We start from the raw sequence: 24,522 nt of genomic DNA, 5'->3' as shown, positions 1-24,522 counted from the left end.
CAGACTAGACCATACCACTTCTGACAGGATGGGAGGGGGCTCGACTGCAGCATCACGACAAACTGCATCATTCTGCTCTCACAAAAGCAGCTGAATTGAGGTGGAAGCAGTCCAACACATGTTTTGATTCATTTATAAAAGAAAAACCTCCTTTGTGCTCTCTTGCCTTCCATCAGAGGGGTGCACAGGGTTTCGGGCTGCGCTCACCTCCTCCTCCTCTGGTGAGCTTGGCAGCAGAGCAGGCTGAACAAAGCCATGGGAGAGAGAAAGAGAGAGAGAGAGAGAGAGAGAGGAGCTTCTGCGAAGAAATGTCTCTCACTGACTGTCGCCTGGACAACCGGGTAAGAGAGGAGAGGAGAGGAGAGGAGTGAGAGGGAGAGAAGGAGAAAGGACTGGGGAGAAAAACAACAACACATTATTAACTGCTGAGATTAGAGGATTCCCGTAGAGTGTGTTTGAGGGGGGCTGGAGGGATGGAGATCCCCTCGCTGTTTCTCTCTCTCTCTTTCTCCTCGTGAGTTATTAAGTCTGATAATAAACCAGTAAATAATTTTCTTTTCCCTCACACCAGAGCACGGAGGAGATGAAATTGCAGAGCACAAGTTCAGCACATTACAAGTGGACCCAGTAGACCTGAACGATCCACCTGTAATTCTTATCTAATCAGCCTCAGGTAAGTCTCTCCTAGATGTTGCAGGCATTTTGCTATGATAGGGATGATTTAGTCTTTGCCTGATTATACATTTTGAAACACATATTAATTATTTAAGGCAGTGCACTGTGTAATTATCCAGGAAATGAGAAGAAAAAAAAGCCAAGAAATTGTTTTGGGATCAATAAAAGATAATCAATATTTGCTTGCAGGCTGTTTGGAGAAAAAGCATGTTTCATCAGAGCATCTCGGAGGCAGAGAAGTTTGGGAAAATAGGCTTAATTTTCTGTTTGAATGTGTTGACATTCTAAAATAGAGAAACTACCTTCAGTACAGTAGAAGGAGTATTTGCTAAAAAAAAATTCGCAGAGTGGGAGAAATTGCATGTTAACATCCCTGGGATGCACCTCACATTGTTCACAGAGAGCTGCGCGCGTCCTTCAGTGCATGTGGGGAATTCATGGACAATAAGAAAATGAACACTGCTGTCAGGAGCAAATGGCTCTCCAGAGTTTGACTTGCACCGTGGTCTCAAGCTTCACGCTCCGTAAAAGAATAGAAGGCAGAAAACACACACCGCTGGGTGTTCACGCGCGAGGAATGTATTCATAGAGCACTAGTGGTGAAATCAATGCCCCTTTAAATGAGGTGGTACGCTGGCTGAGGTTACACCAGCCTGAGTGTGTGCGGGGCAGGAGGCAGCTTGTGATATCCATATTGGATGAGATGGAGACTAGATAAACTGAGGAGGGTGGAGAGGGGGGTTATTTTTAGTTGCTGTCAATAATGAAGGTTACAAATCTCTCACCTCTGTGGAAAAGATAGTGACGGAGAAAAGGCGGTGAGAGCGAGGGGAGGAAAGGGCAAGAGAGTGAGGGATGGAGAGCAGAGGGAGGGGGAGGATGGGTGAAGGGTTCAGGCTTGCAGTGTTCTCGGAGCTCCCACCTTAACTACCTGACACAAGCCAGAGATGTGGCGGAGGAGGAAAATGCTGACAGTCAGTTTATGGACTTCTTTTATTGGGGTTTAAAAAACAGACACACGCACACATACAGGAAAATGTGGTTCAGCTCATTTTACAGTTCACCCTCCTTTTTAGCTCACAACTCACTGAACACAATACACGACACAGCGCTGTGCTTCGGAAAGTCCAGCAGGCAGGCAGGTGTGGCAAGGGCGCAACTGTGGGTTGAATGTTGGAGGGTGTTAAGGTCAAATAACACTAACCTATTAACATTATTATTTCCTACTCACTATTTATACATCACACTTGCCAGATAATAGCAACTATATAGGGGCCAAAGTAGCTGCAATAAAAATTGGGCTGAAAATATTATTCTTGGCTCGTGGTGCAAATGAAATCTAAACAAGAAAACAAATCACTTTATCATGCTTTGTAACAGTCAATATTCTTTAATTCAGTGCGACAGTGTGAGCTATACAGCCCAGTTTTAATATTGGGGAGGGTTAGAACCCCTCTATCCTCCCTTAAATTACAACCGTAGAGGTCTGATGTGACCACCCGGGCTGCACAAATCCAATACACAGTCAAATGTTCATTTTCTCAAGTGATTCATATACGATGTTCAGCCCTGTAAATAGTCTGTGCTGTGGTGGTTCATGTCAGGCCTCTCAGTGCGTTTCTCTCTTACACTCTGCTGCAGACAAAGAAACACAGCCTCGCTATTAAGAATGTCGCGCTGTACTTTAATGTAGACAAATCCATATTGGAGACAGAGCGTTTTATTCCATTCATACAGAAAGCAGGATGCTAAATTACACCCTATTTTTAATCCACACCTGCACCGGGTATAAAGCGAGCGTGTTCTCCTAATCTTTGCAGAAAAATAGCAGTGTTGAACAATCCTGGCAGCTTGTAAACACATTAGTTATACCAGGCTCTGCACCGCTCGCAGTGCTTTGCAGCTGCACACCGCACTCATAATTATTGTGCATGAGGTGCAATGTTCTCGCATGAGGAAGAAATGTCAGACTCATCAAGACGAGAGAAGAAAAAAGCACGTGTCCCTGAGGCTATGCGTCTTTCCTCCACTGTACCTGTGTGCTGTCTGCTGCAAAGCACACAGCAGGTGAAGAGAGGGTTAGCATGAAGCACAGAGCTCCTCCCTCTCGTCTGAAAAGCAGTGTCTTATCAGACTCTAATGAGTTCCTCGAACTGTCAGACTTCTGCACCACTAATCAGCCTGTTCTGATGTTGGAGACGGGCACAGAAATGAAGCTGTGGAGATGTAGTGATAGGCCTCTCACTTCGATGTTCTTTTCTCCATGAATATTAAACAGAAGCATTTCTTTTCACTGATGTTTGAGGTGCTGCTGGTTTTGTTTGAAGGGTGACGGCAGTGGCTTGTGTGTGTGTGTGACTCAAGTCATTCCACAGACTTTTCTCTCCTCCTTCCCTTCCACTTCTTTCTCTCTTCATCTTTCTGTTCTTGTCTGCGAGCCTCCTCTCATCCTCTGTTGATGAGTCGTCAAAACAAGCTGAGAGAGGCTGAGATGAAATGTGACAGGATTACAATAATCTAATTACCAGAATTAATAAAATGAATCCCATCTAATTAGCTGTAAATGCACAATTATGTCATTTCTTGATGATTGGTTATATTGCCTGAGCAGAGATATGTCTGCAGAGGAGACATGACTTGCATCATAATATCACTGACAACATCTCACTGCTTATTTGGAATAACAGCTCCCATGATGGGTAAAGATAACCAGCAAATGACAGCCTGCACATTGGAACAAATGATTTTTCCTGTGGTTTTAGAAACAAGACATCACTGCAATTCAAACACAGACTGAAAATAATTCAGTAATTTTGTTGAGAACATATTTCTTGCTCTAATTTCACACTTCCAAATAAAGCTTCCCAACACCAATTAATGAATGTGTCCTCTAAAAGAGCAGAGGGTTCGCATTCACACTGCGTGGGCAGCTGCTCTAACCGTTACAGGGTGCTCTGGTCTCCTTGTCACTGCAGTTAGACGACATGATAATTAATAAAAACCCAAGTATTGTGCAGATTTAAAAATACAACAGCCAAACTTGGCCTCTTTTTCACAGAATATTAGACACAGTGTGGAGCTCCTGGTTTATCTATTTCGTAAAAGGAAAAACATCCAGCATGAAAGTGGATTAGCTGGATTATATAAATCCTGTGGACATTAACAGTCTCTCAGAAAGTGAGAAAGTGTGGAGCTCAGGCTGTTAATGATGTGTCCGTGAAACACATCCGTGAGCTGCTCCATTACCGCTGAACTGGAGAATGAATTTAAGGACACAGTGACTGCACATGACATATGATTTTCTGCAGTAGACGTGAGCACATTTTCTGCTTAAACACACATGAAATTTTATTCAGGCGTAACATTTCATCAGGTGTAACAGCACAAACAAAAATCACACAAATCCAAAAGCTACCAGTTCCTTTTCAGCTTCAGGGTTTGTCCTTCCCTCTCCTTCCTAACTCGAGGAGTCTTAATAATTTATCCAAATATTGATTAGGTGGTATAATTTAAAAATTCCACTTTTTTTATGTAGGATTTTCCCTTCAGCTACAGAGGCGAGCGCGGCAGTTTTAACAAGAAAAAAATCCAGATTCCCCGTCTCACCTGGCCGACCTTAAAGCCCTGTTCTAAAGAGAACAGATAAATTGCTGCAGTTAGCTCACAGCCACCTGAATGCAAACTGTCCACAGCATTGTGTGTGTTGAGGAGAGGGAAAAAGTGGCACCTATTGACACTGTTAATGAACCAACTGCCCATCACTGCAGATAAACCCTTTCTCTTATTCCACAACGGTGTCCAATATCTCACTCCGCTCCTCCTGTCAGTAATTAGACAAGTGAGATGATTTAATTTGCTGCAGAGGAGACACAGTGGACTGCTGATATGTGGAAAAGCCACCTGCACACACTCTGGGTGATAATGGCTTGCACGCGCAGACAGAGAGAAGAATTAAATCATAGCTTTTAGCCTGTCTCACCCCCGAGCTCTTGTGATCAGCATCTTAAAGCAAGAGCCAGCAAACCATTTTCTCTTGTAAGCCCTTGAGATGGGGAAAAGAAAAAAGGTCTCCCCTCCTCAGTTTTCTCCATGTGAGCTGCCAATGGGAGCCCTGCATCGTGTGCTGCTTGAGGACAGACTTAATTCTCACATCCTCGCTGCATGGGCAAAAACTTTGGAAGTTGCCTTGTCCTTCGTTTTGCCTTATGTCTGTGTCAGCTGCTGCGAGTTCAAACATCCATTTTGTGCTCATGTCCACCTGCCCTGGGGGGGCTGTTATTTCAACTCAGAGATGATCAAGTGGTGTTATGTGTCCCTGACAGGTCTCAGCATGGATGTGGAAGATGACCAGCCGCTGTTTCAGACCAGCTGGGGAGGGGCGGAGGAGGAGGAGGAGGAGGAGGAGGAGGATGAGGGAGAGGCAGAGGATGGAGAAGCACAGGCAGCGGGACGGAGGTGTTTCTCTGGGGATGCTGAGGTGTGTGGAGTGTGGAGGATGGTGGGATGGGTTTACACACAGCCATGGTCCAGTGGAGTGGTTTTAGGGGTCGTTGTCCTGCTGCCATGTGCCCTGTTTGCCTACATGCTCCTCTACTGCCCTCGTCTGGACATAGACCTCTCCTACAGTGCCTTCGAGGTTCACAGTCACTTCTCGTCCGAGCGCTTTGACGCCCTCGCCATCGCTGTGAAGACTCAGCTGGGGTCCTGGGACAGACGTAGGCGAGATTTAGATAGCAGTGAGTCTGAGGCTCTGCGGGAGCTGCTGCTGCAGAAGCTGGGCAGGCAGGCAGCATTCAACAGGACAGATAACGAGGGCATGAGGTCCTCCAGTACTCAAAATGACCCTTCACAAGCAGGAAATTACCAGAAGAGAGGAGAAGCAGTGAGTAGAGCTGATAGGAGAGTGCCTGATTTGGTTCAGCGGGGAAAGAGGAAGCACAAGAGCTCGAACGACACAACAGAGGATTATGAGGAGAGGTCACAGGACAGAAAATCCACTGTGCCGCTCATTAGGAAGCGCAGGTTTGCTCCCAACTACTACTTGCAGAGTCAGGCCCTTTCGAGGATCGAGCTGGTGTTTGTAGCTCAAGGTGAGGGTGACCGCAATATCTTCACCCCAGAGCGTCTGCACACCATTCACCAAGTGGAGCGCCTGCTCATGCAGCACCCTCAGTTCCATCAGTTCTGCTGGAAGCCCATGGAGGTGCTGAGGGATCTGCCACTGGGGCCCTCCTACTGCTCCCCACCCAGCTCCCTCCTGTCTTACTTCTACCCCAGTGAGCGAGGAGGGAAGATATATTATGATGGCATGGGCCCAGACCTGGCTGATATTCAAGGTGAGTGAGTTCAAGGGGGAAATGACATTTTCTAAGCACTATAAGAGTCCACCTAACTGTACTGACTTGCCTTGTATGTATCTGTTTACAGGTTCCCTGAGTCTGGCCATCACCCACCCACAGTTCTACTGGTACGTGGATGAGAGTCTGTCCCCTGAGCACCTCTCCTCCGCTCTCTTACGCAGCGAGATCCACTTCGGAGCTCCTCTGCCATCCTACTTCTCCCTGCAGGACCGAGCAGACGAGCAGAGGACGCGCTTCAAAAACTTTGTGGTTCAGTACGCAGACATCCTGGCCAAGCAATCCACCAGGTCAGGGAAAATATACAATGCTTTCCAGTTTTTTATTTTTCTGTTCTCTCTGTGCATGTACTAGACATTGTTGCGTACAGTTCTAATTTGATGTGACTGTGTATCTGCTGTCCTTGTCTCAGCCAGGTGAAGGTGCTGTATGGAGGCACAGAGCTGTTCGATAATGAGGTGAGACGAACCTTCTACAACGACATGATGCTGGCTGTCATCAGTGGAGCCTGCATCACTGTGCTCGTCTTCGTCCTCACCTCCTTTTCTGGTACAGTAGGACCGGTTTCTTATTCCTTTTGTATTGATTAGTAGAGTTTTGTCCTGAATGTGAATGTTGATGAGCTTCTTCCCTCGTCCCTCTGTAGTCTTTCTGACTTTCTTCGGGCTGGCCAGCATTGGACTGAGCTGCTTGATGGCTCTTTTCTTATACCATGTCGTCTTTGGTGTGAGGTACCTGGGCATTCTCAATGGAGTGGCAGCTTTTGTTATTATTGGGATTGGTAAGAGAATTTTTTTTTCTTTCCATCCATCCATCCATCCATCCATCCATCCTGTTTATCCTTTTGATGGTCGTAGAGGGTTAGCTGGAACCAATCCCAGCTGACAGGAGGCGGGGGAAACAGCCGGGACAGGTTGCCAGCAAATCACAGGGCCGTCACATAAAAAACATTCACACTCACAGTAAGACCTACGGTAAACTAATCAAATTAACCCAACCCCAAACCCACACAGAAAGACCCTGAACTGGGATTTGAACCGGGAACCTTCTTGCTATGAGGCAACAGCAACCTCACAGTGGTGAGACACCACCATGGCACACATTTAGAACCATGTCCATTATAAATGTAACACATTTAGTGGATTGTGTGGCTGTGGAGGAGGTGGTGCATAAGGAATTACCTCCATATGCTTTACACATGTGTTACTAATGATCACACATGTGAGACATTATTTCCTGGAGTGCGGCAAACCATCTCTTTTTTTATTTTCCTTTAGTGAAATTCACTTCACTTCACAAAGTCGATACTTTGCTCAGAAGGTTGCTACCACTCTCACGTCTCTGAAAGCTCATTTGTTTTCTCATCTTCTCCCAGGGGTGGATGATGTATTTGTGTTCATCAGCACCTTCAGACAAGCGTCTCATCTGCGTCAGCCGCAGCAGCGAATGATCTACACGATTAAAACAGCTGGCAGAGCCACGTTCCTCACCTCCTTCACCACCGCTGCTGCATACGCTGCTAACACCTTCTCCCAGGTAACCCTAGAAGAAACACTCAGCTGTTAATAGGATCTGTGCAGGAAGAATAAATGACTCCCCTGTTATGGATGAATAGATGTGCTTCTCTCAGCAGACAGCCTTTCTAATGTGATAAGCCCAAATTGAATGTTTCAAGGTCCTTTACACTGTGCTGCGTTTAACTGACACTCAGATCCCAGCCGTGCATGACTTCGGTCTATTTATGGCCCTCATTGTGAGCTGCTGCTGGCTTTGGGTGTCCACCCTCATGCCAGCCGCGCTGTGCATCTGGAGTCAGTGTGTGGAGCCCCACGAACACGCCTGGTTGAACTGGTGAGTCACGATTTCCTCAGTTTTTTTGCGTGAGCTGTTATTTGTGCATGCTGCGCGACACCACGGCCAAGTTGTAATCCCTTCAGCTGTCGCTCTCCCTGAACTTCCTCCTCCCTCTGAAGCTGGAAGTTGTTTTCATGCCTGTCAGCGAGCCAGAGCCCTTTGTCGGATGAGGATGATGATGTGGCACTTCTGTCGGTGGAGCTGGAGCCAGGTGAGATTACTATCTCCCCAGCATTGTGCGAATGCCGGGGGGGAGAATGGGGAAAGGGAATGAGTCCAGGCTGTAAAACGCCCCCGTGCAGGCACCACTAAAGCCCCTTCTCTTTGTCTCGGACAGGCTCCTGTGACACAGATGGCGATGCAGCCATTCTGTCCCTGTCAGTGGAGACACCTCTGTCCCCTCCAGGACAGCAGCATGTGGGTGTGGTGAGCATGAACCTCCAGTGGGCCCTGAAGCATTTAGTGGCAGAGCCAGCTGTGGAGCGACGAAAGACTGTTCTAGGTGAGATTTGATATAAACCCTGAGAACTCACAAGGATCCTGACACAGCTGAGCTCAGTTTATAATATGAAATTTAGTTCTATAGTTTGGTTTTCTCTCATATTGCCTGTCGAGCTTGAGACACATGGTTTAGACATGAGAAGAACCTCGAGCTTAAATGAGAACTATTGAGGAAACGCTGTAATCTCCGTCTGTCTCGAGGGGATTCAGTCTGTCAGAGGGAGAGTAGGCGTCTCTCATGAAGTATTCATCCACCCTCTTCAGGAGGGACTGTAATTGATCCTTGCTGCTGATCTGTCCCTCAGTTGCTTTATCAACTCCATCAGACCCTCCTCTCTCCCATTGTTTGTCACTATCTTCCTGCCGGCCCAGGTGTCTTTCTCCTGATTTTGCTGTTATCTGCCGGGTGCTGCTGTCTCCTGAGGCCGGCCACTCACGCCCCTCTGCTTTTCCGCCCGGACACAAACCTCCAGACTCTGCTGGCTCTGAGGAGCAACCTCAGCGGTCAAGGCATCTCCTGCCCCCGGTGCTCAGGTGAGACAGACTCCCCACTTAACTTCAAACATCCAATCCAAGTATCTGAAACGCATGCTGTGTTCTGCAGGTGTGTTTATGGAGAAGCCCCACTCTTTGTACAGCCACAATTCCTTATCAGCATTTAAGTTTTCTACGCATCAACAAACTCCGAGCTCGACAACCTCCAATGCTCCTCGGACCTCGGTGAAACCCAGTTCAGGCACCAACCAAACAGGTAGAGCCCCCCCTCTCTCCATAAAAACACCCTCCTTCCTTTTTAAAGCCCATTCCACGACTTTGAAATATTTCACTTTTACTGTTTTTAGGCTCTTTCCTGACAGTGTATATATCAAAGCTGGACCTTGGAACCTCTGCAACCATTTATCGTTTCTCCCTTAACACCAGCACTCCCTCCCCATGGAAACTATGCAGCACAGAGCATGACCAGGTGTCATCATTTCAGGTCTGGGAGATGACAAAATCCTCTTGATGATATTTTTTTTATTGGTTGTAGGGTTTGGTCTCTGATTTGTGTCACAACTAATCTTGTTTTATCTGAATAGGCTTATAGTCAGCCCCACAGCAATTACACCAGCAGAATGACAGTGTGTGTTTCCCATGTGTACCACCCGTACCCCAGCTGGATGATCACATCTGGCTCATGCGAGCCCAGGCATGGCTGGACGCCAGAGTTTTCGTTTTATGTAGCTGCGTCTCTGCAGCAGCAGCACAGCAGGTGAAGCCACAAAAGAAGAAAACTCAAAGTAAATGTTGGATGGAGTGTAGTTTCAGTGGAGTATCCATCACTGCAGCTCTGCTCTCTCATCACAGGAGGCTGTACTTTGCACAGCAGCGCCTGAGACCTCATCCCAGCCGAGTGTGTGTCGACCCTCCTGGCTGCCGCATCGGCTCCGGGCCTGATGGACCAACACAGGGAGTCTTTTATACTCCTCTTTCCAGTGGTGAGTCAGGAATTGTCAATGTCAGAGAGCATCGTTAAGATAGAGACAGTTTGTCGGCCCATCAAGAAAACTACTGCGTGCATCACACTGCTGAAATGACTTTTTATGCGATTTATTCGCAGGTTGAAAATTGATAAAAAGGCAGTGATATAACTTAGTTTATCAAATACAGCTTAAAGTTGCAGTCTCTGAACCCACTACAGGATTTTTCCACAGTAGTAGATATTTTTACACTGAATAAATAAATACCCTTGTGAGATTTCTCTTTGGTTCTATTTCCAAAGGTCCCTCGTCTGCTGCCAAAGTGAAACCATCCAAAACGTTTGGCTTTAACCCGTGCAGCGGTGGTGTGTGTGGCCGCCCAGCGGTGCGTCCTCTAGTCGACACCGGGGCCATGGTCTTTGTCGTGTTCGGGATCCTGGGAGTCAATCGAACTGAGCGCAAGGACAACCATGTTATTGGAGATATGGTGAGGGCCATTATTCATCAACAGAAATAATGCAGAGCCATATTTGTAAAAGATTTTCTAATGGTGTTGATATGTTGTTTAATTTTCTTCAAAGGGCAGCATCATATTGGATCCAGACTTTGATATTTTCCAGGAGATGGGGCATCTCTGCAAAATCTGTAAAGCTGTCAGTGCAAACACGCAACTAGTGAAGCCAGGAGGAGCACAGTGTCTGCCTTCAGGTAACAACTAACTGAGATCCTATCACATAAAATAATGATGTGAAATAAAAAAGTAGTAAAATAAAGTTTAACAGGTTCAGTCATGTTTTAATCCAAATCACTAGCTACTCAAAAACGAATATCAGCAGTTTTTTTATTATTCTTTTAAATATTAAAATGAATATATGTGACGACATTTGAAGATGTCATTCTGTAGTTTGAGAAGTTATAGACATTTTTCAATGTACGAGTATTAGGGCCATATGAAGAAAAAATGTTTGTGAAGATTACAAGAAATAAAGTCATAATATATGAGAATAATGTTGTAATTTACCAAGAAAAAAGTCATTTCAAGAATGAAGAAAATATTTTTTTTTAGGAAAATAAGCCACAGAGATCCTGTGCCCGCTTCCACTTCCTCTTGATCCAAAATCTTGAACCAATCTCATCGTTTCTTGAGAAACTACGAAACCCCTTTGAACTTGATGCAGATTCCAGTCGACCATGGCCAAACATTTCCTGTAAATCTATGCTCTTCTTTCTTCAGAATAGACTGTTTCTTTCATAATAATTTCAAATTGGTGATAATTATGATGATGTGGTGCTGATGAAATTAGATTTTAGTATTTTGTTATTTTTGAAACTTATACTAAAGTATAACCTAACAAGATGGTTGATCTTCTGATATTTCCCCTCTCAAATGACAGGTGGCCCTGCTTATCTGCATAATAAAATCCTGAACAAAAAGAAATGAGATAAATCCACTAAGCTGTAACTAAAACAAATCATACATAGAGGATAAAAGTGCTGAAAAGGCTGTGTCTTGTTGTTCCCTCTGTTCTCTCCAGGCAACAAGCTGTCTTCTATTCTGCCTCTGCTCCACCCTGACTGTCACTCTCTCCCTGAACCCAACCTGCTCCCGGGGCAGCTCTCCCACGGAGCGGTGGGAATGCATGGAGGAAAGGTCCGCTGGCTGTCCATGGCCTTCGAGTCTGTAAGGCTCTTCATCTTTCAGCGCTTCATCTTCACACTTCAGCTGCATGTTTCAGAACTGGTATCGTCCCTAATGCGCTACTTCTTTCTCTCCCAAGACCACATACAAGGGGAAATCCTCCTTTCAGACCTACTCCGACTTCCTCCAGTGGGAGAACTTCATCCAGGAGCAACTCGCCAGCCTCCCGCAGTCATCTGCTCTGCAGCGAGGTTTCCAGACCTGTGAGCACTGGAAGCAGATCTTCATGGAAATCATAGGCATGTGAGAGGTGGTGTGTCCTATGTTGTCGGCTTGTCGTCACATCTTGATATCTCAGAAACACCTCGAAGGATTTAGGACAAAATAAAAACAAGTTTTTGGTGGTCAAAGGTTAAGGCCACCCTGACGTCATAAACAAGTTTGAGGACATAACAGAAAAATGTATTATTCGGCGCAAACACTTCTGACCTTCATTCAACATCATAACTCAGGAGCAGAGGGAGAGATGGCGAGTACATGTCCTGCAACGTGACTGGGTGGCTGAGTTGTACAACCACAAGGCGGTAATTCCGCTGGAGCGTGACCTTTGATTATGTCATCAGTGACATAGTGCCTTAAACACAGTTACTGTTGTAACAAAAAGTAAAGGGTACATTTAAAATAAATGTCAGAATGTCAATTTTGTTTTGTTGTTAGCATTTGGTTCTTGGTTGATGAATCGGTGAGCACGAAAGAGTCTGATACAGCAGTTCTCTCTGCTCTGTCCGTAGGTGTGGAGAGCGCCCTCTGGAGTCTGCTTCTGTCTCTGGCCATTTGTGTGGCAGCTGTGTCTGTGTTTACTGCTCATCCTCTGTTGCTGCTGCCTGTTCTCATAACCATTCTAGGTAAGAGAGGATGCTGTTTATTCATACTTGTAAGTGACTTGTGTCAACACTTAAATAATTGATTTCAAAATTGATTCATGGCTGTGTTGTGATCGGATGTGTAACTGTGAGTTTGGGCCTTGAGCAGGAGTGATCTGTCTGGTGGTGGCCATCATGTACTGGCTGGGCTGGGAGATGGGAGCAGTGGAGGCCATCTCTCTGTCTATCCTCGTGGGATCTTCAGTGGATTACTGTCTGCACCTGGTGGAGGGATACTTGCTGGCTGGGGAGACCATGCCCTCTACGCCCGGTCCTAACTCAGTATGGGAGTGTGAATCAAAATCTGTCTCACAGCAGCAGTCACGAGCAATTAGAAAAACCACCACAGCATGTTTTCTGTTTACACACTACAACAAGCTAATGATGAACATTTTGGGTTTAATAAGGCAAGAAGCCCCCTGAAGGCTGATGAATAAAGAGGAGCAGCTCGTCCTATTAATCTGTGTTTTGTTTGCAGCAGCTGCCGACTGAGAGGCAGAGGCGGACCCTGGAGGCAGTGAACCATGTGGGCGTTGCCATAGTGTCCAGCGCCGTCACCACGGTGATCTCCACAGTCCCCCTCTTCTTCTGTGTCATTGTGCCTTTCGCCAAGTTCGGCCAGATAGTGGCCATCAACACCGCTGTCTCGATTCTGTTCACCCTGACCGTGACTGTGGCCATGTTGGCGAGCATGGCCCCCGCCCGCTTCAGCAGGCCCCCTAGTGCCGTGCTGAAGGCCTCCCTGGTTGTGATGGCGGGTGCGGCTGTGGCAGCGGCTCTGTGCTGGGTTGGAGGACAGCTGGGTGCGTTGGCCTGGCGATCAACCGGCACATAAACGCAACTGTCCGTCAAATCCCACTGATGTCAGGCAGAGGACTCCCTCTGGACGCAGTACTGTATTTTCCTCCTCATTGAGAAGGAATGTCGGATCAGTACATAATCTCACAGCACAAAGATGTCAGAATCAACTCCATCCTTAGAAGCAGTTTGTCATCACAAAAGACATTTTTTCACTTGTATTGATCAGTGGATTGTAGTGAAGTATTGGAGAAAAAAAAACATCTCAACTGCTGAGTATCGCTTCAAAAATGTAAAGTGTGAGTGACTCAGTAGTGGGTTGACATGATGACTCAGTCTGAGGTATCGCCCTCGGCTCCAAGGTGGAGATGATGTTGAGTAATCGTTGGGAAACACCGGCTGAGTCACAGTTTTCATCTGTGTAACTTATTAAGTTGTGAAAAGCCGCTGACTGTTCCGTGATCTGCTGTCGTGAAGAAGAACCGACCGCTGAGCTCTGACGTCCGTGAAGATTAGTGTTCACATGATTCATAGCTATCTTCTGAAACATCACACTCGCCTATTTATTTATTTATTCAATATTTTTGGGGGGGTGTTCTCTTACTTGTGCATTGAATGTGGATTTCACAGCCACACAGAGTTATGGACGTCCTGCAGCTGTGGTTGTATTAAAAGTTGCCAAATGTTAACAGTGCACAGTTTTCAGTGTAACCTGTAAATGTCTCAGTCTGCTGCTCTCGCACTTTCTGAACTGATGCTGCCGGCACACACTTGTTCTGCAGAGCTGTGTGTGCCAATACTCACCGCAACCCTCATCCTCTTCTCTGACCCATTCCCATGTTTATATCTCCAATCTCAAACTGCTTTAAGGTCTTTTTGTCATCAGCGCCAATTGAAAGACACTTTCTCGTCAGCTCCTCAGGTGCACCCTCCACATGCCCTCCACCGCACTTGTAGGCACTCACCGTAACCCATTCTGCTCTCGCACAATTTATAGTACCACTCCAACGCCCATCAGCGCTCGCTCCAGTCTGCTCCGCAGTGAGGGCTGTTTGTCAAAAGTACAAAACACAATAATGGTTGGAGAGAGGGACTCAGTTGCGGTAAGAGCAGTAAATTTCTGTTGTGTGTGTGTGTTTCTTGGGAACGTCAAATAAAGCAGGTGCAGAAAGCCTCGGGTCTTTTTCTTTTGGGAAAGCTCAGCCCTGTTTTCCTCTGCATTGTTACATAATGGAGCAGCGGAGCAGGATGAAGAGCTGTCATTGTTTGCTCACAGTCACATAATTATTGATAGAGCCTCTGTAGTCACATGTCTGGTTAGCTTCCATTAATTATTCATGTGGAACAGCTCAGATTTAATATTTAAATGGCCTCTTGTGTCATATGTTGGTTCATCCTATGTCACATTGCTCTATATATAGTAGCCTTTCTGTGAAAATATGCGTAGGAAGATGTAAACGGATATTTTCAATAAAAACAGGAAAACCTCAGTGGACCTTTAATCTGTAGAGTTCTCTGTTCATTATTTTACTGGAGCAGCAGCATCACACGTATTATTGCAACAGAAAAATGTCAATTGCCAGTACATTTATAGTGTCAGTGGAGCGACTGGTCCATTTATATCTCTTTAAATGAGGTCACGTTTTCTTGCAAATAAGTATGTGCACCTGGTGTACGGTATAAGGAAATTTAGGTTTTATAGGATAAGATGTTTCTGAAATGGGGAAGTCTGGTTATGTTTTCATCTGCCTTTGTTTTTTTAGCAGGGAGACGGGAGAGAGAGGCGAGAGACCAACAGTCGCATAACCATCAGGTTTCAGCTCTGACATACTAGTTGTTATAATGAAAACAATACGACTGATATTTATAGATTTAAAGAGGTAATTAATGAAAGCAGAAACAGTTAATAATAATAATATTAATAACTAGGGCTACGTTGTAGCACTGAACGGGCCCGAGCACACGCAACTCAGGACCTGTTGCGGTTGGTGGAGAGAGCGATCGGCGACCGGGCACACGGCTCCGCGTTGCATGTGTTTTGCACACTGCAGGAAGGATAAACACTTCACTTCCTGCGTCTGTCACGTGACGTCGATCCTTGTCTACTAATTGCGCATTACGGTCCACGCAATCAATTGCAGATCACACGGTGAGAATTACATGTAAATCGAATGATAGTTGTAAAACAAAGCTTACTTCCTGTTGCCAGTAGGTGGCTCCATCACTATTATTACATACAGACATATAATAACGGACGTCTGTCTGTCTGTCCGTCCCAAAAAAAAAAATACGGACAGACAGACGGATGTAAAAAAAAAAACATAAAATCCGTCCGTCTGTCCGTCCAAAAAAAAAAATACGGACAGACAGACGACCGGTTTTTTTATCATATTTTGGACACCCTATGAGTTTTTAGGTGATTTCGAACGACATACCGGCGTATGACTTTTTTATCATATTTTGGACGACATACAAAACTGACTTTTGAGGTGATTTCGAACGAAATACCGGCGGCGTATGACTTTATTATCATATTTTGGACGACCTACAAAACTATCACTTTTTAGGTGATTTCGAACGACATACCGACGTATGACTTTTTTTATCATATTTTGGACGACGTACAAAACTGACTTTTTAGGTGATTTCGAACGGCATACCGGCGTATGACTTTTTTTATCATATTTTGGACGACGTACAAAACTGACTTTTTAGGTGATTTCGAACGACATACCGGCGTATGACTTTTTTATCATATTTTGGACGACCTAAAAAAACTGACTTTTTAGGTGATTTCGAACGCCCTCAAAAAGCCAATTCATTTGCCTGACTTTTTTTTTTCAAATTACTCCAGAATACTAAAATATCCATAGGCCTTGAATTTCCTGCAAATAATTAGGGCCCGAGCACCGACGGTGGGAGGCCCTATTGTATTTCGAAGGATTTGTATTTCCCTTTTGGGGCTTTTTCAGGGCCTAGACATGCTCAAATTGTTACCAAAGTTTGCAGGGAATTCAAAACCCCAAAAAGTAATTGTATTCTGGAGTAATTTGAAATGGGCGTGGAAAAATGGCTCAACAGCGCCATCTAAGGAAAAGCCCCTCAGTTAGCTTTCACCGATCTTCACAAAAATCGTAGCCCAGGTGTATCATGACCAGACAAACAAAAAAGTCAGAGGTGCAATTGGAAAAAAGCAACAGGAAGCCCGCCATTTTGACTTTAGTGGCCATATTGGCCATTTTCCACATTTTTACTTTGATGTACTTGTCCCAGGGCTCTCATCAGATCAACTTCATATGGAGATGCGTGTCATCACAACAAGATGGAGATGAAAACTACCTCAAAGATCGATTTTTCGTCACATGGTATGACCGTGGCGTGGCGTCAAAGTTTGATTACACGCCATCAAAACACGAGGTTCTGTATCTTGGACATACGTGGTCCAATCGAGTCCAAACTAGACATGTAAGACAAGAGTCGCGGCCTGATGACATCTACACAGAAATCATGACTTCAAATCCCCTGGTGGCAACAGGAAATGTCTTGTATTTTGTACGTCTTACACTTGGATGTATTCCTCCTCATCCACTGGCCGCAACCATGTCAAACTGTATCAAACGAGTCTCAAGACATTGATAATGTAGCCATAAGATTACTGTGACTTTTTCGTCAAACGCCATAATAGTGGCGTGGCGTTAAAGTTCATCGACTTGCTGTGACACACGAAATTGCTGTAACTTCCGTGTTCATGGGTCTATCTCCCTCAATGTACATTTGTGTAGCAACAGCCCCCCCCCTGCAGACATTCATATGGTTTTAAGGAATGGGCGTGGCAAAATAACTGACTAGCGCCCCCTAAAGGGCAGCCCCGGCACCACGAGTGACGGACATGTACAAAAAATTAGTTAGGCACATGTGTCTATAAAATAAAGTCTCTTGGATCGAAAAGGTAGAACAAACAGGAAGCCCACCATTTTGACTTGAGTGGCCATATTGGCCATTTTCCACATTTTTACTTTGACGAACTTGTCGTAGGGCTTTCATCAGATCAACTTCATATTGAAATGAGTGTCATCTCAACAAGATGGAGATGTAAACTACCTCGGTATATTTGATTTTATCACGCGGTTTGACAGTGACGTGGCGTTAAAGTTTGATGAGTCAAATCAAGATGATTGAGCTGTACCTGCAATATTAGTCACTAGAGGGCAGTGTAAGACTTCCCAAGGCACAAATCTTCCCCAGGGCTGAAGAGTTCGTTCACACATTGTTAATATGTTGCAAACTAAATTAAACTTACGGATGTTTGTCAATTAATGTTGAGAGATAACTTAAGTTCACGATTAAGAGTAAAATTTAAAAAATGTAAGTGTACGTTACACGCTCTGACCGTGGCGTGGCGTAGAATTTTGATGTTTCGCCAAACAATAGGGATTTATTTATAACTCCTCTGTGCATTGTTCCATCAGCATCAAACCTCATTCACACATTCACAGTCCCACCCTGATCAGATCCATGTGTCAATATTGACTCGTCGTCAAAGCCCCCCCTACTGGCTACAGGAAGTTTTATACTTTAATGCACTGCTCCTGGCTGCTTTACAATATACAGCTCAAATGAGCTGAGTCAAGTCATAGGACCATGGTCAGAATTGTGACATTTCCTCAAACTGTGTAAACATTGAGGTGCGGCGAAGGTTCATCCTTCGCCAAAGAAGACGATGTTGTCATAAATCCACTCTGCATTATCCAACCGGCCCCCAAATGCTGACCTATAATCACAATCCTGACCTGAACAACTCCATATATTAATATTAGTGCAGGGTCATAGCGCCACCTACTGATCAGTGTGAAAATGAAATTGTTGTAACATTGTCCAATTGAAACAAAATTGCTAATGCTACATCAGAGCCCCTACTTGGACAGATCTATTAGTCTGTATGTAATAATATTGATGGCGCCACCTACTGGCAACAGGAACTAAACTTTGTTTTACAACTATCATTCAATTTACATACAATTTCCACCGTGTGATCTGCAATTGATAGCGTGGACCGTAATGAGCAACTAGGGCTACGTTGTAGCACTAACGGGCCAGAGCACAGGCATTTTGAAGCCTGTTGCGGTTAGTGAAGAAAGCGATCAATAGGGCATCCCACCGTTCGGTGCTCGGGCCCTAATTAGTTGCTTTTAATTGATAAGTGGTTTTATATCATTATAGACAGTAAGATAGATGAAATATTGCTGCCAATTCAGATGTAAAGTAAACCCTCTATAATTACGATAATTGCTCCTATATATATGTTGATATGTATGTATATATGTGCTTTTTTCAAAGTTATAGATCGTGTGTGTGTGTTTTTGTGTTATAGATTCTGTCAGTACATTTCCATAGATATGTTCCCTGCACTAATAGTTTGTTTTAATGGTGTAGTTCATTTGTGCATCGCTCCAGAGAAGGAAGTTGCCCTGTGAACTTCAGGAAGCCATAATGAAATGGGAGAAGTTAAAGCCTCCGGAGCCAGATGATCCCATGTGCTGCTGCGAGTGTGATATCTACCAGTACGGATGCTGCTGTGACTGTGAAGATCTGGACGAGGCCTTTAACAGGTTAGAAGAAGTATGACCTTTAATGAGACACAAAAGGGTCACAAGGTGATTTACAGACATCAAATCCAATTTAGATGCAATTCTCAATATCATATTTTAGCCATAATTGTTCCAAAAGCTAAAAAAAGTACTTGTTAGAATAAAACCATGTAAATAACCATGCATGGTGATTATGACAGATGAGTGACAGCATCATTTGCAGCAGGTCAGTTTACAGCACCACAGGAAACATTGCACATGGGAGATTTTTTGTGAACAAGCTCAGCTAAAATATCCTTTGGGATAATGGGGGTCACATATCTCTGACTCGGTTATTTTGGGCATCAAGGACTCAAAGGTTTTGGAATCCCTGCTTTAGTACAATAAAATTCAGGCCGAGTGAAGAAATGTGCCAGGGCCCCAGATCCTTCTGAGACTTCATGACTTCATGTTGCAATGTATTTAATCATAAATTTATTTTATTTTATCCATTTATTTATCTTTTTACAGTTTATTTAAAACCAAACACGTGTGACATCACACCAAAGCACAATATTAAAATTACAGGGTCTGACCCTTCTAATAAGAAAACAACATGTGATTTTTCCTCATATCATCTTATTACTTTGATCAATGAAAGTGTATTAGCATCATTCCTAATTAAGTTTTTTTATTTTCAAGTGTTTGTAACTCTTAGTTACGCTACGTTACTTTAACGCAACGTAACGAAAAGTAACATAATGTAAAGTAACTAAAAGTAACGTACAGTAACGTAAAGTAACGTAAAGTAACGTAACCTAACTAAAAGTAACAAAGTAACGTCACGTAAAGTAACTAAAAGTAACTAAAACTAAGGAAAAGTAATGAAAAGTAACGTAAAGTAACGTAAAGTAACGAAAAGTAACTACAACGTTAAGTAACGGTACATAACTACAAGTAACGAAAAGAAACGTGACGCGACGGAACGTAACGTAAACTAACGTCACGCAACGTAAAGTAACGTCACGTCACGTCACGTCACGTCACGTAAAGTAACGTAACGCCACGCCACGCCACGCCACGTCACGTCACGTCACGTCACGTCACGCAACGCAACGCAACGCAACGCAACGCAACGCAGCTTTGAAAATCCTTACAATTTCAATAGGGCCTCCCACTGTCTCCCACTCTTCGGTGCTCTGGCCCTAATAAGTGCTCAGTGCATGATCAGGACTCACCTGATCCAGAACTAACTACAGGCTTTAAAGGGCCCATATTGTGTAAAATACATTTTCTGGTCTTTTACTATCCGTAATGACTTGAAGGGGGTCAGTAGGGATCCTCAAAGTCTGAAAACAGTCACTCCGCGGACTTTTTCACTCAGTCCATTCTAAGAAATATGTTATCGAAACGTCTCGTTTTGTACTTCCTCCTCCGTATGATGTCATTCGGGATCGCACTCGACTCTCAGCCCCACCCAGCAGGTACCAGTCCAACCTCCGAGGCTCTGTGGCTGTTCTTCTATAGCTGCAAACATAAAGTGACTTTCAGCTGTGTTTACCAGAATGAGACGGGTGATAGGCCTGGTCGCGAAGCACTCAAAGTGCAGTCAGCCAATCAGAGGAGGGGCTCAAGAGGCAGGCGAAAACAGCCTGTTCTGTCTGCAGCTCCAGAGAGAGGCAGAGGAGAGGACATGGAAATACACATTGCTGCAGTTTTTTCGACTTTAAACCACTGATATATCATCTTAGGGGTACCAATACCTCAAAAACCGGATGTGTAAAATATGGGCCCTTTAATAAAGAGGAATTTTAAAGTTTAACCTTAACTGAGGAGATGGTGTCTGACTTTCGAACCCAGAGCTGGTTCCACGAGAGGAGCCTGGTAGCTGAAGGCTTTAACTCTAATTCTACTCTTACAGAGTCTGGGAACCACAAGTGAGCTTACATTTTGGGAGCGAAGTGATTTATTACTACGCTATGAAGGGGCTTGATTGTTATATGCCTAAATGTTCGCTGTTATCCTCGTAGCCCAGAGCCACATTGAACGTGAACGCGGCTCCGGGCTAGGAGGATACCAGACGACATTTAGGCTAAAAACATGGTGTAAATGACATTGGTTGCCATTTACTTCAATTGTATTGGATTTGGCTGCAACGATTCACCCACCCCTCAATCGGCAAAGTGAGTAGAATTTACAATTTTTGGTGAACTATCCCATTAATGTTCTTGAAGCATTCCTAAAGTTTAACTAAGTGATTAGATTCATCAGGCTTCATAGATATGCACAGCTGGGAGTCATCTGTGTAACAATGAAGTGTACATGGTGCTTTCTGACGATGTTGCCTAAAAGGAGCATATATAATGTGAAAAGTATCGGCCCAAGTACAGAACCTTGTTGAACTCCATGACTAACTTTTGTGTGCCTGGAAGAGTAATTGTTAACATAAAAAAATTGGAATCTATCCGATAAGTACAACTTAACAAATAAAAAGCTAGATCTAGTGAATTTAGACGTGGTTTCATAAGGTGACAGTTGGGCCTTGGCAGAGTTATGCATGCTACTGAGTGCCATTCTAGTTTTACTGTATCTGTTAATGTCTAAATAGGAGTGTGACTTGAATGTTAAGGTCCAAATCTAAAATATGCTGAATACCCTAAATGACAGCCCTTTACCTTGTACCTGCACCTTTCACAAATCTGTATCCTTTATTCATGAATGTATGTCTTCACCCAGACTGCAGGTTTATTACATCTGCATGTATTTGACAGTCCGTTTTGTTGGGGTAAGCAGAACGACAGACCCAATTTCAGTCATGCAGCGTTGACAGTTTTTGGCGCAACAATACAACACTGCTCTGCTCCACGTGTTTTTATGAGGAAACACAACAGGAGAGAAAGGGAATAATTGAGGGGGAGAAAGAAATGAAGATGTGGCAAGATGGAAAAAGTAAACTTGGTCCCATTAAGTGCTCTGAAATGACAAGCTTCATCTATAGAGAAATACATATATTTCTATTTATATTTGGTTTTTATAGTCGTTCTTTGTGTTTTCTGGCTGTCAGAAAACTTATCTGAACCTTATTTCAAACACAGACCCATGTGTCATTTAAGTCCTCAGTGCTGTTACTCCTACTCCCATGTCCTGGATTGCACTCAAACAGGAACTCAGTCAATGCAACGCAGCACGTGGTTTAACTTAAAATTTTAAAAATAAACCCGTAATCAGTTAATATTGTGAACAAAGGTCAGACATCAAATGTGTATCGAACCGCTGCAGTGTCACACAACATTACCCCCACAGCGTAGAATGAGAAAGAAATGCAGAAAAGGAATGAGTGAGCAACATAGTATATTCAACATAGACCAATGGCTATACATGAGAAGGCAATTTTAGGGCTAATGTCAACAGTACCTTTCCACCTTTACATCATACATGTGATTACTATAACAATAAATAGCCAGGCTCATTTGGTTCTTGAGAAATACTTCATTGTACCAAGAAAAAGGCATTTCCTCTGGTGAGAGATTATTTTACATCAGACCTGTAAATCAACACTGAAACATTTAGTCATATCTTTATTACCCCATGTTGCAGGGCACACACAATGTTCAAGTATGCCTGAGGAACTAAATGGAGCAATTAAAAAAACAATTAAGAATAAGAGAGATAAAATGCATTTTAAAAATAAGTGAACTGGCATTGCATTTCACAAAAATTCATAAGCTCATGATTTTGGAACAATTCTCTGTAAAGTGCTAACTGGTTCGAGCTGAGAAAAGCACATGTTCCCTTTGAAAGATTATACACATGACTTTATACATGGAGGTACAGTAATAGCCAGTCGTCAGGTGAGCAATTACCAACCAGAAGACATGGACCACATTTCTTTTATTAGTCCTTTAATAAGATAACTGCTTCCTTAATTTCCTTGTTAATGGTAACAACGAGAATCTTGCCACTGCATGCCAGGACAATGCCAATTACAAATGCTGGTGTTGCCGCTGTACAATTTTTTCCTTCGCTGCTTGCAATTACATGCAATTGACCGACATACAGTATCAAAATCTCAAGTCAAGTCTTTCTAATCCTCTTACAGACAGGAATCCTTGAACCGAAGGGATGAGAGAGTGAGGAGAGGAGGACAATTACAGAGGAGCGCAGGAGATCTTCCCTGACTCCCTCCCTCCTCCTCCCCCCCTGGATGTGGTGGTCGGGCCCGACAAAAGCAGGGATCTGTCCAGCTGCAGGTCCTGAGAATCCACTGTTTTCCTTGTGTGCCTCTCATTAGGAGGCATGTTTAAAAAAAAAAAAAAGAAGAAACAAATGAAAAAATTATATGGAGGGAACTGGGTCAATACATTTTCCCCCACTGTCCGCCTAAAGTGGACTTCCACCCTCCCACCCCAATCCTAACCATAAAAAGGTAAAAACAAGGTGTACTGCAGAATGGCTTTACTCCTCACAGTCTGTGGGGGGAGCTAGAGCCCCTAGGAGCTGAGGTGCGGTTGGTGGTCTTGCGGCTAATCTGTCGTGTCTGATTCATCTTGGTGGCCGAAGGTTTCCGAGCGTCAGGCTGGCGCCTCCCCTGGGGGCCCCTCCGCTTGCCCCTTTGCCCTGCACGGCCCCTTCCGGCCCCCGCTGGTCACTTGCGCGAGTGCAGCGTGTCCTGAAACTTGGTGCTGGTGTAGCGCACGTGGAATCCTTTTTTGTTGATTGTATCGTCAGAGCGGAACTTGATCACAATGGAGTCACCGGCTGAGTAGATCTCCTCTGGAGGCTGTGAAGAGGGACACAACAACAGGTTCATTTGTGGCTTTCTGCTTCTCTGACTGCACTTCAATTTAAACTAAGCACTTGTCCCACGCTGAAGCCGGAGTCAGATCAGTGACCATGACGAATGGCTTCTTCCTAGATGACAGCTAGTTCTGTAACAGCCAGGGGCCACAGGGGTCCAGGACCTTCTCAGCTTTATTCTGATTCAGGCTTCCACTGCTATCGATGTGAAGATAAAATATTCTCTGATGATTGGTGCACCACTGCAGAGAGCACTTTCTTCACTGAACAAAACCATTTACTGCTGCACAGCTTCATGTGCTTCTACTGTCCTCAGTACACTGAGCTAAAGTGTTTCCAGTGAAGCACAAGTTAACTTGACCTGGCTGTTTGTCAGGATCGTGGTGTCACATGAATATTAATTCAGAACATCATAGTGAAAAATAATTAGTTGTTTGAGATGCTCTGGCTCCAGCCACCAACAGTAAATACTCCAGACTGTTGATTAAAGCTGCCATTCATAACATTAATAATATATCTACAATGGCCCATAAGTCTTAGCTTATTGGGAGAGGGATTTAAAAACACAAGAAAAAAAAGGTCTGCAAATCTTATTGTGGAACCGACAATAACCAGTCGTCAGTTTAACTGAGAAAAAAAAAAAAGCCCCTGGGCTAAAAGTAAGCTCCCCCACACTCTAATGAGTTTTCACCCTACTTTGGTCTGAATTGTGTCAGTTTATTTCGACCGGTTTTATAAAAGGAAACTTGATTGAGGAGCTGCTCCCCAGGGTTCTCCGGGTGCTACGTCCCCTCCAGCGAATGATTCACAGGCACAGGCTGTGAGTAAATGGCCAGAGCTTATTACTGAAGTGTGTAAATGAAATCAAGCTGTTCTCTGACCTGAGGAAACTTGTTTCTACTCCCTGCTGCCCACATTGTTCCGGACTCTGCAGCCTCAGCATTGGCTAAT

The 24,522-nt window shown here is 44.3% G+C and overlaps 2 protein-coding genes across 5 annotated transcripts in view; one reads left to right on the top strand and one right to left on the bottom strand.

The window, feature by feature from the left end:
- Window positions 1-145: 145 nt before the first annotated feature.
- Window positions 146-14,709, top strand: disp3 (dispatched RND transporter family member 3). Of its 4 annotated transcripts, XM_035165064.2 has the most exons (22): window positions 146-341; window positions 572-673; window positions 4,998-6,011; window positions 6,103-6,322; window positions 6,445-6,581; window positions 6,679-6,813; window positions 7,408-7,568; window positions 7,744-7,883; window positions 8,006-8,097; window positions 8,224-8,388; window positions 8,760-8,921; window positions 8,992-9,138; window positions 9,230-9,366; window positions 9,467-9,639; window positions 9,735-9,865; window positions 10,150-10,334; window positions 10,429-10,555; window positions 11,383-11,528; window positions 11,626-11,785; window positions 12,278-12,391; window positions 12,519-12,691; window positions 12,888-14,709. In XM_035165064.2, the coding sequence occupies exons 3-22, from the start codon at window positions 5,006-5,008 to the stop codon at window positions 13,242-13,244; spliced, it is 4,068 nt and encodes a 1,355-aa protein (XP_035020955.1). In that variant the 5' UTR covers window positions 146-341; window positions 572-673; window positions 4,998-5,005; the 3' UTR covers window positions 13,245-14,709. The 4 variants fall into 4 exon arrangements, with proteins under 4 accessions (XP_035020955.1, XP_035020956.1, XP_035020958.1 ...); XM_035165065.2 differs by lacking the exon at window positions 146-341 and having other exon boundaries at window positions 357-673; window positions 12,891-14,709; XM_035165067.2 differs by lacking the exon at window positions 146-341 and having other exon boundaries at window positions 357-673; window positions 11,626-11,789; window positions 12,891-13,029.
- A 7,399-nt stretch (window positions 14,710-22,108) lies between these two features.
- The window catches only part of bmp1a (bone morphogenetic protein 1a), a 31,652-nt gene continuing 29,238 nt past the window's right edge, over window positions 22,109-24,522 (bottom strand). Inside the window, exon 20 of the mRNA XM_035166114.2 lies at window positions 22,109-23,554. Within this exon, the coding sequence (XP_035022005.1) occupies window positions 23,420-23,554 (135 nt within the window). The 3' untranslated portion in view covers window positions 22,109-23,419. The remainder of the gene's footprint in view (window positions 23,555-24,522) is intronic.

This window comes from Hippoglossus stenolepis, chromosome 9 (genome assembly GCF_022539355.2).
Source record: "Hippoglossus stenolepis isolate QCI-W04-F060 chromosome 9, HSTE1.2, whole genome shotgun sequence".
Taxonomy (NCBI): Eukaryota; Metazoa; Chordata; class Actinopteri; order Pleuronectiformes; family Pleuronectidae; genus Hippoglossus; species Hippoglossus stenolepis.
Note: the sequence above shows the minus strand (reverse complement) of the source record. Positions and strands in the feature narration are given on the sequence as shown.